This window comes from Macaca thibetana, chromosome 3 (assembly GCF_024542745.1).
Source record: "Macaca thibetana thibetana isolate TM-01 chromosome 3, ASM2454274v1, whole genome shotgun sequence".
Lineage (NCBI taxonomy): Eukaryota > Metazoa > Chordata > Mammalia > Primates > Cercopithecidae > Macaca > Macaca thibetana.
Window position 1 is genome coordinate 38,215,105 of NC_065580.1, and position 19,577 is coordinate 38,234,681.

General features: G+C 38.5%; 1 protein-coding gene across 8 annotated transcripts in view; it reads left to right on the forward strand.

Moving 5' to 3' along the window:
- The window catches only part of TSPAN12 (tetraspanin 12), a 105,822-nt gene that overhangs the window by 58,057 nt on the left and 28,188 nt on the right, over positions 1-19,577 (forward strand). For 4 of the 8 annotated variants that reach the window (XM_050785093.1, XM_050785090.1, XM_050785092.1 and 1 more), the window contains one exon: positions 11,545-12,559. In XM_050785093.1, coding sequence (XP_050641050.1) covers positions 11,545-11,850 — 306 coding nt within the window. In that variant the 3' untranslated portion in view covers positions 11,851-12,559. Of the gene's footprint in view, positions 1-11,544; positions 12,560-14,702; positions 14,824-17,870; positions 18,159-19,577 lie in introns of those variants that run through there. The other 4 variants (XM_050785097.1, XM_050785094.1, XM_050785098.1 and 1 more) reach the window with 2 other exon arrangements.

The following is a 19,577-nucleotide window of genomic DNA, read 5'->3' on the forward strand; positions in this document are numbered from 1 at the left end:
ATGGGGAGTCTCCGTAAACCAACTTACCAAGATTCTTGCTAAAATTGAACAATGCAGAGACAAACTCCAAAGTCCAAACGTCAAGGTTTGGTTGAAAAAGAACTCAGTGGAGCTTAAATAGAGTTTGGTCATGGAGAGAAACGTTATCAGTGGTGAACCATATGGGATGGGCTGTTAGAGGGTTTTATTCTCTCAGTTGAGTGTTGTACGATGTTTGAGTTGAGAGTCATGAATTCACACTCTGAGCCCTCATCCTGATTAGAAATACTGCCCTCACCTGTCTCCTCTATACTCTGCTGTCCTTGGCAAATGATATTTGTTTTGTAACCAATCTTTTTTTCTGGGCGATGTTTTAGTTCTCAACACTTTTTGTTAACACTCCTTTCCTGCTAACATCTTTGACCAATTAGAAAGATGAGCCAATAGTGTATGTCTATTTGTTTTGACTGACAGAAATAACTTTTGCTTTATAATTTTCATATACAACATTATATTATCATAAATGTTTCCTCATCACTCCTCAGCCATAAGTGGAGACCTGACAGAGTGGTGTGGGAATAAAAGGCCATGATTGGGGGTGGACTTGGCCTTCTGGCAAGCTCCACCTAGATATAAGGTCAATTGTTTTTTCCCAGACAACCCAGCTCTCTGGTTATTAGTAGGATTCTACTTCAGACCAAGTAAATTGTCACACTTGAAACAAAAAATTAGGGACAAGTATTAAAAGAGAAGGCCAACACAGGGAGTGAGAGGTCATAGCTTAGACCTCTAGCTAGGTAGGTACTGGCTAGTTACACCAACATGGAAGTTGGTCAAGTCTGCCTAGAACAGATTCCCCATTTCAGTGACTAAAAGAAAAGGTAGGAATTAGAAAATCTTTAAGTCGGCACAAAAAACGGGAGCATGAGACACAGCAGGCAATCCTTAATTGCCATTGTCTTTATGACTGAGATACACAATGGGAACACATAGCAGTGGAAGTAACTCTTTGGGCTTCTAATCTTAACGAATAAGTATCTGTAAGCCACATGCAGAAAATATTAGGGTGGCACAGGGCTGAAAAGGGCATTCCCAGCCAAGAAACAATGGGGCAAAGTTAGAGCTGGAAGCAAGAGAACACGGCTGGAGCACGGGTTGTGAGAAGGGCCCACGTTTACAGGGATACAGAGGGCAGGGGCTGAATTCTGAAGAGTCCTGTACGTCCTGATAATACGTGGATATTTTATACTGAAGTCTGTGAATAGTTGCCAAATAAGGGAAACATATTCACAAATTTGAGGCATTACTATAAAAAGACGGTTTAGGACAATGTAGTCATAGGATTCTGATTTTTTAATAATGAAAGTTTGTTCTCAGATAAACATCCATAAAGCCTCCTGCTCAGACAGTCAACGGTAGGTAGTTTGCAGTTTGCAGGCTCAGTGATTATTTAGATGGAATACCTCAAGAATTTCCATTCTCAGGGTTCTTTTATATAAAGTCAAAGATGCTCCCTCCTGTCTCTTTGCTGATTTCATTATCTCCTCTGCAAGTAGCTGCTGATGGGATCTGGTTGACTCTGACTTGCGGTGGTATTTGTTTTATCATTCAAAGCCCTGCGGGATCAGTTTGGGTTTGGTAGGGGGGAAGATTCCGTTTTTATCTTCAGGCTTTACTTGATCATATCAGGTCTTAAACCATTCTGCCAGTTTTGTTTCAGGTATGCAAATGCATTCTTCTTCTCTTTCACTCTCTTTCTCGACATCATTCAATTGTGAGTTTCCTGTTCTCTATTCTCTATTCAATCAAATGATATTTCCTTTTGGACTCTATTAGTAGAGACTTGAAAATTTTGCCCTTAAAATTTATGGATGTGAAAGCCATGATAGTATTTTGACCTGAAAAGCTACCTTACGAAATAACAGTTTTAGATTTAAGCTTAAACATCATGCTGTTGGCATTGTAGAGAATGAGTTGAGGTGGGGAATTTAAGCTGAAGACTGGGTCCTAAGGCAGAGAAATTGAGGTAGGAAACTGTAGCAGATAACTCATGCTATGGTAGGGGCTGGAATTCAGGTTGTGGCATTTAGTATGGAGAGGAAGGAATGAATGTGAAAGATATGTCAGCGGTAGAATGAACAGGACTGGCTTATAAATTGGCTGTGGGAGTGAACGACAGGGAACTTGCAAGCATTCTTGACTTTGATTTGGACTCTCACAGATGAGGAAGCCATTTACTGAAGGGAGAGGTTAGAGTTGATTAATTTCCTTTTGGAAATACTGGATTTAAGGTTCTTGTCAGGTATTCCGTTTGCAGAAACCCAGGAGGCAATATGGGCTTCAGAGACAGAACTCAGATAGAGATACAGATTTTGTGTGTACTCATTAAGGAAAGTGCTAACTCAAAATACAATGACTTGGATAAGCTGGGAGTTTATTTCTCTTTCATAGACCAATGACCTGATCTACGCCTCCAGGCAGCTCTGCTGCACAAGTTCATCCAGGGGCCAGAATGAGGAGACAACTTTGCCTTTTAAATACCTTGTCTTCCAAAGTTGGTCTCCAGTTCTAGTCATGGAGAGAGAGTGAGAAGGAGAACTCCCAATGCATGAAGGCCTACACTCATCACCACTATTCAGATTTTGTTGGCAGGAACTCACATGGCTTTGCTTAGCTGCAAGGGAGGCTGGAAAATGTGGTCTGGCTAGGAAGCTATGTTCCATTTCTTTCTTTGTTTTTTTTTTTTTTTTTTCTTTTTAGATGGAGTCTCACTCGCTCTTTCACCCAGGCTTTAGTGCAGTGGTGCGATCTCGGCTCACTGCAAGCTCCACCGCCTGGGTTTATGCCATTCTCCTGCCTCATCCTCCTGAGTAGCTGGGACTACAGGTGCCCGTCACCAAGCCGGGCTAATTTTTTTGTATTTTTAGTAGAGTCGGGGTTTCACCATGTTAGCCAGGATGGTCTTGATCTCCTGACCTCGTGGTCTGCCCGCCTCAGCCTCCCAAAGTGTTGGGATTACAGGCGTGAGCCACTGTGCCTGGCCGGAAGTTATGTTCTTATATAAACATTAATTACTGTGGATCAAATGGAGGACAGACTGGGTGGGTAGGTGGGTGGATGGACTAAGTTTACACAGGTGTCATCAGTGTACATGAGGCAATGAAGGTATGGAGGGAAATAAGACCACACCAGGAAATGATGCAATACATGCAGCCAAGGACAGAACTCTGTGACCTGCCAACACTTAAGGGCAGAGATACTGAAGTTTTGAGATGGTGACTACATGGTAAAGGGCAAGCTGAGTGTCGAAATTTTTTTCTTCTACATCCCAGTTCCCTTATCTCTACTAAGATATTAATAGTACCCACATCATTGTAATATACAAAGATAAATTGAGATATGACATGAGAAACTGTTAGTATACCACTTACCACAGTGGTAGCTGATGACAATAATAACAATAATTTATTAAGGTATTTATTGAAGTAAGTAGAAAATGTATTGATCTATGATTAGATTTTTAACTAGCTAAATTGCCCTTAGTTTTGCTTGAAATGACAGGGAAGTGTGTATTTTCTGGTTATGTGCGTTTGTGCTGGCTGAAGGTAGATTTTCAGGTCAAAGTTTTTGGGACTTGGTCCAGTTTCTCTCTTTGCTTGTTTTAACACCCTCCAACTTCTTATAGATGCAAATTTAAGGTACCCAAATGGGCCCCCATGAGAGAAAATGTGCGCAGGAGGGGTTTGTGAATAAACTCTGCTCCGTCAGCCTGCTGGAACTGACCTAACTAGTGAGCATGGAGCCCTCCGGGTTTTTTGACTTTAGCCTCTTTGTAACTACATTTTTTTTGGTAAAAATGAAAAATGATCAGTAACTGCAGTCTTTTATGTTTCTTTATTCTACCTATGTAATAGGGGTATTGTGAGGGTTAAATGAGATATGAAGATCTTTCATATATTAAGAAATAATAAGATGACTTTTTTCTACTGCATTTTCTATGCACAGATTTAGTTATCTTTCTGTTCTCCTAAGAGACAGCTAAAGAACAGAAAGTCTTGTAGTGAATTTTATTGCTTGCTGCTTTTTTTAAAGGAAGCATTATTTCCCTGCAGAGCTTAAGATTATCAGTGGAGAACTTTTGCTCTAACCTGTTTAAATCTTGTGAGCTCATTAACTGCTATCATTTACTTCAATTCTAGAAGAAAGAAGATTGAAGATTGTATATTTGCATCTGATAATCGATATAGGTATTTCAAACTTGAGAGTGATGTTTATTTACAAAAACATTAATATTGGCATGTATTGGCACCTAGATTTTATTTATACTTTATCTTGGTAAGCACATTAAAAGGCTGCCCGACTTTTTGATGTGGCCTGTGAATATTGAGTACTGAAAAGCCATGGGTGTTCTTCCAATTTTAGAAACTCATTTTGGAGATAGATCAGAGAATAATTTCAAGTGTATAATTTCCTCAAGTGAAATGAGGCATCCTGACATGCTTTCAAATAGATTCTAGGAAATGTAGGGGATTTGTGATTTTTCTTTTGATAAAGGTAGTGTTATTATTTACAGCTAATGGTTGACAAGAATTTTAATATTGTAGCAAGTAAAGTAGGTTGGCCAACGTGTCTTATTCATACCTTTGAATTATCTGAAGTTATTAACATAGGACTAACCTACCTTTTTTTAGGAAGAAAACATTTTCAAGGAAAATTAATTCAGAGTATTTTATTTTGAGAAAAGCAACTAAGCAAACTTCGGTTCTTTCCTATTCTGAATAAAATACTCTTTGTGAAATGAAATGCAGTTTTGAATTGTATCATTTGTCTCTCTTTTTACTCTACAGAAATGTTTGTTTATGCAGCTAAATATCTATAAATAGTATAATCAATACATATGAACACATCTATGTTTTTTATCTAGACTTAATGTCTTACTTTTCAAGACAAGCTCACACTGAAAAATGTAAACCTTATGCATAATTATTTGACTGGCTCAAAATATACTCAGGGTTATGTTCAGGTTGAATTACTTCAATAAGAATGATTCAGAACAGAAAGAAAACCCTGGAGCTATTTCAATGAAGAATTTACAGAGTGACTGAGGAGGTCAATCATCTTACACAGACACATCTGGAAACATACTGACTGTCCTCTCAAGAAGAGAACTATTCTTTGCAAAGTTGGTTCTTAACTTTAAGTACTTGTGAAAATGATTCACTGATATTCAGCATGACACCTATGTTAGGCAATTCTTGCATTGCTACAAATAAATACCTGAGACTGGGTAATTTATAAGAATAGGGGTTTAATTGGCTTATGGTTCTGCAGGCTGTACAGGAAGGGTAAGTGATAATGGCTTCTGCCCCTGGGAAGGCCTCAAGGAGCTTTGAGCATGGTAGAAAGCAAAGCGGCAGCAGGCACATCACATGGCCAAAGCGGGAATAGGAGACAGAGATGGGGGGCGGTGCTATGCAGTTTTTTTTTTTTTTTTTCTACTTTATGTTCTAGGGTACATGTGCACAACGTGCAGGTTTGTTACAGACGTATACATGTGCCATGTTGGTGTGCTGCACCCATTAGCTCGTCATTTACATTAGGTATATCACCTAATGCTATCCCTCACCCCTCCCCGCTCCCCACAACAGGCCCCGGTGTGTGATGTTCCCCTTCCTGTGTCCAAGTGTTCTCATTGTTCAGTTCCCACCTATGAGTGAGAACATGCGGTGTTTGGTTTTCTGTTCTTGCGATAGTTTGCTGAGAATGATGGTTTCCAGCTGCATCCATGTCCCTACAAAGGACATGAACTCATCCTTTTTTATGGCTGCATAGTATTCCATGGTGTATATGTGCCACAATTTCTTAATCCAGTCTGTCACTGATGGACATTTGGGTTGGTTCCAAGTCTTTGCTATTGTGAATAGTGCTGCAATAAACACACACTTTAAAGAAACAGATCTTGTGAGAACTCCATTATCACCAAGAGGATGGCCATTCATGAGGGACCTACCCCCGTGATCTAAACACCTCCCACCAGGCCCTGCTTCCAACACTGTGGATTTTATTTCAACATGAGATGGGTGGGGACAAATGTACTAATTTTATCAACACCTGTCTGCTGCAAGTTTCCACCTGCCTAATGAGTCAGCAAAGAAATATTTAATTGCATGACTATAGAGAAATTTGTGCTTTTCCTTATATAATTATACTCTATCTTTTAAAATTGAATTTATTAAAGGATATAAGGCAGTATACAACAAAAATACAGTAAATTAATAATAAAATAGAAACAGAATTGGAAAGTCAATGTTAAAGGAAAGAGTAAGTAGATGTGCTTAACATGAAGACAGACACAGTTGCTGTGGCTGAGTGTCCTGTTTGCCTCTCAGCTTTCTGACAGCCTGGGTGAAAAGGAGATACAATCATCACCATAATTCTAATGTTAGGAGAGCAAACATTCTAACCTCAAAGGGAGCAAAATTCTAAATATTTTATCCAGTGGGATTTTATATCTACTACTTTATCGAGAAAAAATATCTTCAGTATCATTTTTCACAAATTTTATAGAGCAGTTTCTTATGGTGTTTTCCAATACATATCCTTAAAATATACCTTGGTAGAAAATAATATGCAAAGGCATAAGTTAATATATTGCAAGTTGGCACATTTTGGTGACCTGGTTTGACGGATGGACATAAAGTCCTATAATGTCAACTGATTTCATTTCTTTTAGATAATCTGTAGTTGACACCTCTTTTGGAGAGACTCTTGATAGAGAAGCATAAAATATAGTTTAATGAATTCTGATGACAAGTTTAAGGACTGAAATTCTGCCTTGTTTGAGGAGTTACCTGTATGCTTTTTAAACAAAATGAGGAAATGATCACCTGATATTTTGCCATAAAAATGGAGGAGTCTAACTAGGACCTTTTCTTGGAATAAAGCATACTTGCCTACCTGAGTGTGAAGATAATCTTCAGGGACCAGTGATCTGGAAGGACACCAAGTCCCAACTATGTGAAATGTCAATACAATTGCATGTCTACATTTCTGGGCAACCGAAAAAGCTTTTTTTGTCATTGGAATCCAAAGTCATTTTCAATAACCTTGATTGTCTTAATATTTCATTGCATTTTATATTTTTTAAAGTTACAAATCAATGTCATTTTCAAAGAAACATTGACAGAATCAACACAGTCTAGAAAAGGATCGACAGAATCATGAAGTGTACATCTTTTGGAAAACTTGAAGACTAGGACTATTTAGCCTGGAGAGGAGAATAGTTAAAGGGAAAGAGATAATTAATTCTTCAGCTGTGACTCTCTACCTTATGGAAAAGGGAAGGGTTGAGAGCAGAGTTAGAACCAGTGCATCCTTCCTTACGAAGAAGTCAGGTTCCAACAAGGAAGTGCTTGTTAAAAATTAGTGTTGTTCCAGTGTGGACAGGACTGTCTAGTGAGGCGGGGAGTCCCTCTCATTAGAACTGCAGTTTCATTCATTGTTTTTTTATTCCCCTGTGAGTCATACTTTCTTGTTTGTTTGCATGTCTTAAACTGTTTTTTTTTTTTTTAAGAGAACAGGATGTTTTAAATAATATAATGTGACAACTCAGAAAATCAGATTTTTCCACCTCTCCAACGTTTGCTGTTGTTTATTTGTTGGTTCGATAGCATTTTCTAAACGAATTCTCTAAAGGCTGTATTCTTTGTGACATGTGGTCACTGAAGTTTCTGCTCAGTTAGCTTAGTGGTCAGTTAATGAACGGACAGAGATTTCCTTAGATGCCTTAGATACCTAGAACCAGCGAGTCTCCTGGCCTTTACCAAGGGTGCACAGAGCTTCAAGGTCAGCCAGAGGAGAGATCTTAGGATCTTTGCAGATCTTTCCTGGGCCTATGCACAGCCCCTGAATCTAAGCACAGCCCTATTCATGTGTGTAATTTCCGAGATCCCCACGAATATGCCAGAGCTTTGTCAAGCCCCCTTGTGCACAACTGTTACCAACTGCCTCAGGCAGCCTCAGAGATCAATAGTTACCTCTAACTGTCGTCGGAAACCTCCTGGGGCGGCGGGGGAAGGACCAGAGGCTTTCCCTAGTCGAGCTTCAAGTTCAGGTCAAATAAAGACATCCTTCTGAGTGGGGTCTTCCAGGGAACCGCCAGATCAGCCATACAACAATCGTCTGGGAATGGGGCCTTGAAGGAGCTGCAACCCCATTCTGCGCCCTCTGGTGGCGGCTAGGCTGCCAGTTCTCACCAGGATTGCAGGCTCTTGGCTTTCCAGGCTACCAAGGGGAGCAGGGATGGGAATAGGGCAAATGAAAATTCCATAGCGCTTGCTGTTCCTAATGAGATTCGGCGGCTTTTCGTGAATAAACGCTCCTCAGATTGCTGCAAGACTTTGGTTAATTTCCAGAATTCTAGAAAAATTGAGGCTAACAGTTTTTTTGCCAGTGTTTTCATTGCTTACATGAGTAGAGATTCTTTGGAGGTCCTTTCCATGCCAGTTTTGCTATGTCACTGTACAAGTGCTTTTTTGCCATGTTTTTAAAAGATAAAAAGTTGAATTCATTGCTTCCAAGGACCCCTCCCATTCTAGAGTGTTCCGTATTAATAGGTCTCATTCCCCAACCATCCTAGGTGATAGAATTTACTGTACCATTTTAAAAATAAATATGATTGTTTAAGATGCACTGAAATAGACTTTGAACAGTGCCAAGATATGAAACATAATAAACTTTACTTAATTATCAACTCTGCCTTGTTTTATTCCCAGATTTGAAAAGGAAATATTACTTTTCTGGCACAGTTTCTTAACTTAAAATGAATTAGTCTAAAGGGGTAGGAGATCTTAAGACAATAGAGATACAATGTAAACCCCAGACACTATTGAAAGGGTAAACATCAAGTAATTTACTGACAGCATTTCACAGAATTGAATCATCAGCATATATATTTATTGAATGGTTTACTTTTTTGAGTAACTAATACATTGTTATTAATTATAGTCACCACGTTGTATTGTAGACCTCTTGAACTTATTCCTCCCAACTGGAATTTTGTATCTTTGGTTTACCTCTAATTCTTTTGTTTGCTTTTTTTTGTTTTGCTTTGTTTTGTTTTGAGACAGGGTCTCACTGTGTTGCCCAGGCTGGAGTCCAGTGGGGCAATCTCAGCTCACTGCAACCTCTGCCTCCTGGGTTCAAGCAATTCTCATGTCTCAGCCTCCAGAGTAGCTGGGATTACAGGCATGCACCACCATGCCCAGCTAATTTTTGTATTTTTAGTAGAGACAGGGTTTCACCTGATGGCGAGACTAGTCTTGAACTCCAGACCTCAAGTGATCTGCCCGCCTTGGCCTCCCAAAGTGCTGGGATTACAGGTGTCAGCCACCACGCCCAGCCAGTTTACCTCTAATTCTGAAATCTGTTATAATTATTATTACTAAAATATTAATATATTCATGCTAATTCTTTATTCACTAAAGGTCCATTTTTGTACTAAGTACTGAGAACATAGGTAAGGAATCAGCTAAACATGATCCAAGGCTGTTTTATATCAATTTCTTCAAAGATAGATGTGAGAAGATAGTGCCAACATTATTTGGTAATGATGTTAAATGAAGTTGCTATGCAAATTATTTTCCAGATGTCTGAAGCCAAACCTTTTTAACTTAACAAATTTTGAGGTGACTCTTCCCAAACTATGTAAAACATTTCTCTGCTTCATCAGGAAGCTAATGATCTAATGTCTCAGTAGCAAGTAATCATTTTGCACAGTTATCTCATTGTCCTGTAAAACAGTGGCAGCCACCTTGCTCTTGTAGGGTAGAGCTGAGCAGAAGTACTCACTGGTGACATAATGCTGTGCTGCTGGTATTTTCATACTCTTTCATGAAGTGTTGTGCCTCATATTTTTCCATTAATATCTGCTAATCATAGATTTTCCATCTATTTTTAATTTGATCTTTCTACTTTATAATCTGTGAACTGACATATGAGACAAGAGATTGTACCTGTTGGGTTCTTAACATTTATGAGGCACTATCCTAAGTGTTAAAATGTGTCTGTGCATTTAATCCTCCTAACATCTCAGACAGGTAAGCACTATTATCATCTATGTTTTTAGACAAGAAAACTGAAGCACAGAGAGATTAAGTAACTTGCCCCAAATCATGTAGCAGTTCATGATCTTAACCATTATACTATACTGTTGAAGTGGCATCGTCCATCCTGGGTAATACCCAAGGTTAGTTGTCTCAGGCCAAGGAAATCAAGGATGTGAACACACAGGGAGTGAGGTTAAGAGTGGAGGTTTAATAGACGCAAAAAGAGAAGAGCTCTCTCCTGCAGAGAGGGTTCCTGAGTGGGTTTTCTGGTCAGCAAAATGCAGCGGGTTTTATAGATGATCTTGAGGAGGCAGAGTCTGATTTACCAGGGCACGAAAGATTGGTCGGACCAGGTGTACCATTTGCATGGTGCATAAAAATCTGGCCACCCCCACCCTAATCTTTTATTATTCTTATGGGTTCTGTACTTGGCTGGCACCATGTTACCTGTTTCTTTACTGTATACACAAAGACAAGGGAAGATGGAGCCTCCATGTTGAACATACCTGGCCCCCAGGTAGCCTTTTTCTATTGGCACAGCTGCTGGCATTCACCTGTGCAAGCTTCCCGCTTGCTTGTCTATGTCTACAGCTCGATTTTTCAGGCAGTTCTTTTAATGATTTTGGAGCTGCTTTTTGTTAAAAGGAAAATTCCGCCAAGGACTCTTTTACCCTCACTATCTGCCTAAATAATTTCTATCTGCTGTATCACTGTGTCATTTAAAAATGCTTATTAAAATGACACATAAACCTAAGAGTGAATGAGCTGTCATAGAGTATTTGAGTGGAACTGTTTGAAAAATACTTAAATTTTGGTGAGTTGTCTTTGTGATGTCTATGTTAGTTTCCCACAGAATGTATGTGTATGTCTGTGTTTGTGCAAATTTCTTGTGTTTGTATCAAATAGGTTAAGGTGGCCAGAGAAGCAACTTTACCAAATCAGTGTTAAGTATTATTAAATCATGAACATTGTGTGCCAGCCAGATCTGGCCTAATGCCTTTTTGTGTGTTTGAAGTTTCACTGGAACCCAGCTACATTCATTCATTCACTTACCGTCTATGGCTGCTTTCTTGTGACAGTGGCAGGGATGAGTAGTTGCCATAGAGACCATATGGCCCACAAAGCCCAAAATATTTACTATCTGGCCATCTGAAAAAAGAAAACAAGTAAGTCAACCCCTGCTTTAGATGTTGGGTTTTATACCAGTGGGTCTCAACTTCAGGTTTTGAGAAAGACAAAAGAAGGGGTTGGCTCATTGGAATCAGCTGGACAGGCTTTTCAAAAGCTACACACTTCCCTTTCTCCTTCTTCTCATCAGCTTTCCTTGTTGAGAACCACTGTCTTAAACTTTATGATCCAAATGATTTCATTAACTGATACAGATTGTTTGCTTTCATTAACTATTTTTGGCCTTCTCTAACATATCTAAAGTAATGTTGACCGTGTATTTCTTTTACAGGGTTGTGGGAAGAAAATGTATTCCTTTTTGAGAGGAACCAAACAACTGCAGGTGCTGAGATTTCTGGGAATCTCCATTGGAGTGACACAAATTCTGGCCATGATTCTCACCATTACTCTGCTCTGGGCTCTGTATTATGATAGAAGGGAGCCTGTGACAGACCAAATGATGTCCTTGAAGAATGAGAACTCTCAGCACCTGTCATGTCCCTCAGTAGAACTGTTGAAACCAAGCCTGTCAAGAATCTTTGAACACACATCCATGGCAAACAGCTTTAACACACACTTTGAGATGGAGGAGTTATAAAAAGAAAAGTCACAGAAGAAAAACACAAACTTGTTTTATTAGGCTTGTGAATTTTTGAGTACATACTATGTGTTTCAGAAACAGGTAGAATAAAAATGTTGTCATAAAATAATACCTAAGCATATACTATTCTATGCTTTAAAATGAGGAGGGAAAAGTTTCATGTCATAAGTCACCACCTGGACAATAACTGATGCCCTTAAAATGCTGAAGACAGGCCGGGCGCGGTGGCTCAAGCCTGTAATCCCAGCACTTTGGGAGGCCGAGACGGGCGGATCACAAGGTCAGGAGATCGAGACCATCCTGGCTAACACGGTGAAACCCCGTCTCTACTAAAAAATACAAAAAAAAAAACTAGCCGGGCGAGGTGGTGGGCGCCTGTAGTCCCAGCTACTCGGGAGGCTGAGGCAGGAGAATGGCGTGAACCCGGGAGGCGGAACTTGCAGTGAGCTGAGATCTGGCCACTGCACTCCAGCCCGGGCGACAGAGCGAGACTCTGTCTCAAAAAAAAAAAAAAAAAAAAAAAAATGCTGAAGACAAATGTCATACCCACTGTGTAGCCTGTGTATGACTGAACACAGTTATGTTTTGAGGCAGCGTGGTTTGATTAGCATTTCTGCATCCATACAAACAAGTCACATATGGTGGAACTGGAGCTACAGTAAAGGTTGATTTACTTCTACCAACTAGTATAGAAAGTACTAATTAATGCTAACATAGGAAGTTAGAAGATACTAATAACTTTTATTACTCAGCGATCTATTCTTTTGATGCTAAATAAATTATACATCAGAAAACTTTCAATATTGGTGACTACCTAAATGTGATTTTTGCTGGTTACTAAAATATTCTTACCACTTAAAAGAGCAAGCTAACACATTGTCTTAAACTGATCAGGGATCTATATCAATATAATCTACAGAAAAAATGACTTGTCTGTGCCTATTTTTTAATACATTACAAGCACTTAAGCCACTTGAGAAGATTATCAAAGGGAGAAAAACATGAGAAAGAATGATTGCATAAAGTATTAATATTGATTTCCAAACTATAGAACAGACCTATAAGAGTATGTATTTTCACTGAGAAGAGTCAAAAAGATGCCCATTTATTTTTCACTTTTGCTTTTTAGCTAAATGTTAAATAATATACTTGTTTGAGATAATATAAAAATATGCCCATTTGTGTTAATTTATCTTTTCAATGTTTGCATAATCACAGTTTTATAACTATTATTAATTTTTAAGAGAATATGAGTCTCTTAGTTAATTTCAAATTCTCTTCAAATGAGTCAAGGAATACAATACTTGAAATTGACTGCCGTATTTAAAATCTTCCATAGATTTTAATGAAAACTGAGTACAGTACTTGTTCAATCAGAGCCAAAAGCATCCCTTCTAATAACTTCCTCAATGCCCCAAATCCCTGTAATTTCACCTAAAATACCCACGTAACTGAGATAGATATCTATGAGTTTTGTTTGAATTATTTGTATAATGGTCAAATTTAGCAGCTTCTTTTTTTAATATGTCTTACAGTCACAGAAAGAGCAAGCATATAATATGTTGGACTCAGTAAAATGAAAAGTCCTCAAATTACAAAAGTTGCTTTCTACATTTTTAGACCTCAGATATTTTGATGTATTACCTGATTTACTACCCTCTAGAATGGTCAACATAAATTTAGACAATCATTTTGTATAGTGCATAAAACAGATCACACCAGGGTGAATCCACAAAAATTGGCAGTAGATAGACCTCAGGGAGTGTGGGACAAGAAGTAAAAGAACTGAAATTTCTGGATTTTGCGCCTGGCAAATTGGCATGGCATTAACCTAGATGGAAGACTGGAGGGGAACGAGTATGAGAGGGTAATTAATTTGGTCTGAGACACAGAGTTAGAGATGCCTGCAGGACATGCAGATGGAGATGTCTACAGGCAGCTGTAAATTTCAGTCTGGAGCTTTGGAGAATTCACTGTCAAGCCTGAGAATTTTTATGCTTTGCTTTCCCATCTCAGGAAGCCTGACAGAAAATGGGCTGGGAACCAAATCTTATATGAGGAGAATCTTAAATAGATTGCCACAGAAGCTTCCTTTTGTCTGAACTCCCACTCCTGTGGATGAGTCAAGGGAGGTAAAAACAAGAAATGATTATACTACTGAATCTTCTCTGGCAAAGGAGCTGCCCCCTTTTTAAAAACACTGCCAACTGCTATGCTGCTTCACCCAACCCTCTTCCTATTGTCATTCTGAGATTTACAAGTAGATTCGTCTCCCCTATGAACTGAGTTCTCATTTCCTCACATCCTAGAAACATACAGAATCTTTGGTATCATCTTGATCTTGAAAGCTTTTCTTTTTCTATTTTTATGTGTTAATTGCAGTCATTCTTTATCTCATACTTTCAGGGGTGCGTACTAGGTACCAGGCACATGTAGGAGGTTCTTTACACTTATTTTCTCTGTTCTTTGCAACTCATTGGCAATTTGCAGGCACCCCACTTTATTTTACAAATGAAGAAGAGGGACTCCAAGAGACTGAATAAATTTACTTAGCTAATATGTGGCAGAGCTGTACTTCCACTCTCCCCATTTTGTGGCATGGTATCTTCACCGACCCGTGGTGAAGCTCAGATGATTCTTTACGTAGAAAAGCCAAATTTCCCTACATGTAAATCAATATCACCAGGCCTAATTGATCTCCAGATTTTATTACTACTTCTTTCAAAATGATGCTCTTGTCTAACCTCATTCCTACTATTATTTCCCAAGAACAAGTATAAATTATCTAAAGTATCTTGTACACACACATACACACACAGGCAAATTAAGTTCTTTTTTTTTTTTTTTAGATGAAGTCTCACACTGTCACCCAGGCTGAAGTCAGTGGCGTGATCTCGGCTCACTGCAACCCCTGCCTCCTGGGTTCAAGCGATTCTCCTGCCTCAGCCTCCCAAGTATCTGGGACTACAGGTGCGCATCTAATATTTTGTATTTTTAGTAGAGATGGGGTTTCACTATGTTGGCCAGGCTGGCCTTGAACTCCTGACCTCGTGATCTGCCCACCTCAGCCTCCTAAAGTGCTGGGATTATGAGCCACTGTGCCCAGCCCAAATTAAGTTCTTAAATCAACTTTATTGAGATTTTATGTACATATATATAAACACATATACACACACACACACACATATACGTATATACACACACACACACACGCACACCTAGTAAATATACCCCTTTCAAGTATACAGTTAATTAGTTTTGGCAACTATATATACTCATGTAACCACAACCACAATCAAGATCTAGAACATTTTCATCATGTCAAAAAGTTTCCTCTTGCCCATCTCTGATAAATCCTGCAGTCCCCACTCCTAGCCCCAGGCAACACTGATCTGCTAAATGTCACTCAGATTAATTCCTGTGAAACTTTATTCTTACATTGCTGCTTCCTTACTCAAACACTTCCAGAGATTCCTTGTTGTAAGAAAGGCGGAGCTTCCCAACTCATTCATGTATATATTATACGGCATGTTAGGATACGTGAAGCTCAGGGGCCACTGGCCACCCTAGGCCTTGTCTGGCTACCATAAGGACTACGAGGAAGCAATAGCTCAATTCAAAATTTTGGCTGCTACATTACAGATCTCAAAATACAGTGGCTTAAACAAAATAGAAGTGAAGTTTTAGCTCATAAAATGTGTATGTGAGTAGCCCAAACTATGGCTGCCCGAAGCTGTCTGGGACTCGGGATCCTTCTCTCTGGCTACTCTACAATGCTGAGGTGTTCGCTTTGCTCACATGGACCCAAGTAGCAGCCTGCTTCCACATTTCACACAATAGGCCAGACAATAGGGAAAGTTAAAGGGAAGAAAGAATATCTCTTCCCTTTAAGGACCTACTCAGAAGCACACATCACTTCCATTGGCACCACACAGCTACAAGGAAGGGTTGTAAATGCTTTTTGTTCTGAATACCCATGCATCCCGTTAAACCAGGAATTTCAATGACCACACACAAAGAATGGGTAATGAGTATTGGTGTCAACTAGCAAATCTCTGCCACACTCCTCAGTACCTGCAGAATAAAGTCTTCCACTACCTGAATTTATTTTTCCAAATGTATCTCCCATAATACTTTCTCAAGTATCACTAGAAACCAGCCAACAGGACCAGTCCTAGTCCACTCATTGCCTCTAACATCCCACATATCCCACGTCTCTTTGATTTTGCTCTCATCACGGTTCTTCGCTGGTACAACCTCATCTCCACAATTTCAGCTTGTACTCAACTTTGAAGTCCCAGCTCAGCAGCCACCTATTACATAAAGTTTCTCCTGACTACTCCAGTCCACAACAATTCATTCTTCTCGGAGCTCAGCATTAATTTGTTACCATGACATCTAGTTTGAAGTTTGTATTTTCAATTATATCATCTATATCTATATCTCTATCTATCTGTCTATTATTATTTTTTTTCCTGAGACAGGGTCTCACTCTGTCAACCAGGCTGGAGTGCACTGGCATGATCTTGGCTTACTGCAGCCTCTACCCCCTGGGCTCAAGCAATCCTCCCACCTCAGCCTCCTGAGTAGCTGGCACCTTAGGCATGTGCCATTTTTTATATTTATACAGCTAATTTTTTATATTTTTGGTCAAGACAGGGTTTCACCGTGTTGCCCAGGCTGGTCTCAAACTCTTGAGCCCAAGCAATCATCCTGCCCCAGCCTTCCAAAGTGCTAGGATTACAGGCATGAGCCACTATGCCAGGCTACACAGGGGGTCACCATGTTGCCCAGGCTGGTCTCGAACTCCTGAGCTCCAGCAATCCACGCACTTCCTTCTCCCAAAGTACTTGAGTACAGGCATGAGCCACTGGGGTCCAGCTGTTTTTTTTTTTTTTTTTTTTTTTCTCTCTTTGCTTGTCTATCTGGTCTTTCTTGGGAACAAACATCATGCTGTTTTTTCCCACTCAGCATTTTGCATAGGCCTAGGCAATACGTCTTATGTATCAGTTGCATATCTATTTGTTGTGCATCTAAATTAATGTATGCATGAATTACAAGACAGTTAAATGAATCAAAAGCCATTGCCTAAAATGATTCCAACAAGGAGAAACAGCTGTAAAGGAGGCTATCTGTTTTTCTTGACTGAGACAGAGGACACTGGGTTAGCATGGGCTAAGTACTGACTTAGCTGTAAACGGTTGTAGATTGCATCTGCAGAATGCATTTAAAGCTTAGTCAAATCTTATAAATGTCTGAGTGAACTATCAGATTTTACTTTTAGTCTAACAATATAATAGTGTCCTAGATTTATAAAATGCTTTCACACATAACCCTAAATCCTTTAGCTTTTAAATATACAAATTTCTTTGACTGGTAGTGTACAAAGTAAAAGCTGAGTGCACATCTCTGAAAAAAATCCACGGAGAGTGAGAAATTGGAGCAGATCACCCCTAACTTTGCAATTTCTACATAATTCTAGAAAGTAACTTAAAAAAATAAGTGGCATTCCAAAACTTCTGTGCGAGTGCCCCAAACAGTGCTTTATTTACTCTTCTTATAATCTTAATGAGGTCAGTTTTTTAGCCAAGATAAAGTGCCTATGAAAGGAGATAAGAAATATGCCCCAAATTACATAGCAAGTAAGTGATATTGTTGGGATTTGAACGAGTTTTGTTAAAATTCCAAGTCTGTACTCAAATATTTTATAAGAGAGTTACAATGTTAACTGATGTCCAAAATTATTCTTAATTTTATGGTTATAGCATATTGCTATTTTAATAGATTTCTGCCTTTTGCTAACTAGTATTTATGAATTTTTTGTGTATATTCAACAGTTATATTCATTTGTTTTGTGTCTGAACATATTTATTTTTGAAAATATCAAGGACAATCTAGAGTCCTGTCAATGTTTATTTATTTTATTTTATTCTAAGAATTTGGCAAGTATATATATATCATCTTTAATTCTCTATGATAAAAATATCTTAAATTTATTTATCTCCATTCACATTAAGAGAAACAAAAAAGGACTTCTACTTCCAACCAAGATAAAACAACAAGGAACAGATTTACCCTCCTGCTTGAAATAAACAAACCAACAAAGAACAAAGACTAACATACTTGAAACAATAATTTTTAACACATTGGCCATCAGGGAATAAAGGACAGTGACTTTTAATTTACTGGTAACAAATGAGGTGAGTCCTATTGCTTCCCCCACTTGTTGCTTTGAGAGAGTTTCCAGGATGTGGTGAAGGGAGGGAGAACCTGGGTACAGCCTAGGTGCATAAATAAAGAAGGCATAAATAAAGAACTGCATGCATAAATAAAGAGCCCTATGGATATGGAGTTTCCTCTTTGAGTATTCAGCAGGGTACAGATTAGCATATCCAAGAGGATTAGATAAAAAAACTACTGGTACCACAGGGGGCTGGGAATAGTGCCTATTCTCACTAGCCAGACTGGAAAACATCATAATTCACAAGGCACTGGGTGGAATACTCAGAAAAGTCCCATCCAGTAATGAGAAATAATTAACCTTAGAACAAATGTTACTGGCATCTAACAAATCATGAAAACAAGACCTTAGATTTTGTTTCCACATAATTTAACTGTATTCAGAACAAACCTCAAGAATATTTATAGAAGTACATACCTATTCAGCACCCAACAAAGAAAAAATTCACGTTTGACATGTCCAATCAAAGATTATCAGGCCTTCCAAAAATTAGGAAAGTGTGATCCATAATGAGAAGAAAATAATCAATTGAAATAGACCCATAACTGGCACAAATGTTAAAACTTGTAGATACGAACATTAAAAAGAGGAGTTATAGAGGTTTTCTACGTGTTCAAAAAATTAGGTAGAAAGAGGAAAGATAATTTTTAAAACACTCAGACTTTCAAAAATGAAAGCTACAATGTGTGACATTAAAATATGCTGGATAGAATTAAAAGCAGATTAGCCATTGCAGAGGGAAAGATTAAGAAACTTCATGACATAGCAACATAAATTATACAAAAGAAAAGAGAGAGAGAAAGAAAAAAAAAGGAAAACAGTGAAAAGAGAATCATTGAGCTATGACAACTTCAAGTGGTCTAATATACGAGTAATTGGAGTCTTCAAGGGAGATGAGCAAAGCAAAGATTAACGAAAGAATACTAGAAAACATTTCAAAATTGATATTAAAAGATCCAAGAATATCAAAAGACCCAAGTACACTGAGGCAAAATATAATCAATGTGCTCAAAACCAGTGATACACAGAAAGTCTTTAAAGCCTTCAGAGAAAAAAGTCATGTGATATGCAGAGAAACAAATGTGGGATGACAGTCAATTTCTTGACAAAAACAGTATGCAGGATAACATCTCACATTGAAAGGAAAAAAAGTTCAACCTAGAATTCTCTACTCAGTGAAAATAGATTTCAAATAAAATTAATTTAAAAAAACTTTTTCAGACACACAAAAACTAAAAAAAGTATCACCTGCAAATCATACTACAAGAAATGTTAATAGAAATCTGTGGAAAATTATGGCAGATGGAAATACGGATTTACAAAATGGGATGAAGAGCACAGGAAATGGCAACTAGATCTGTAAATATATAGGACTATGTTCTTATTACGTAAGGCAACAAAAGGAAATTAAGGCCATCCAAACTGCCTGCTTTTGCAGACAACATGATCATCTATGTAGAAAACCCAAAGGAATCTGCAAAAG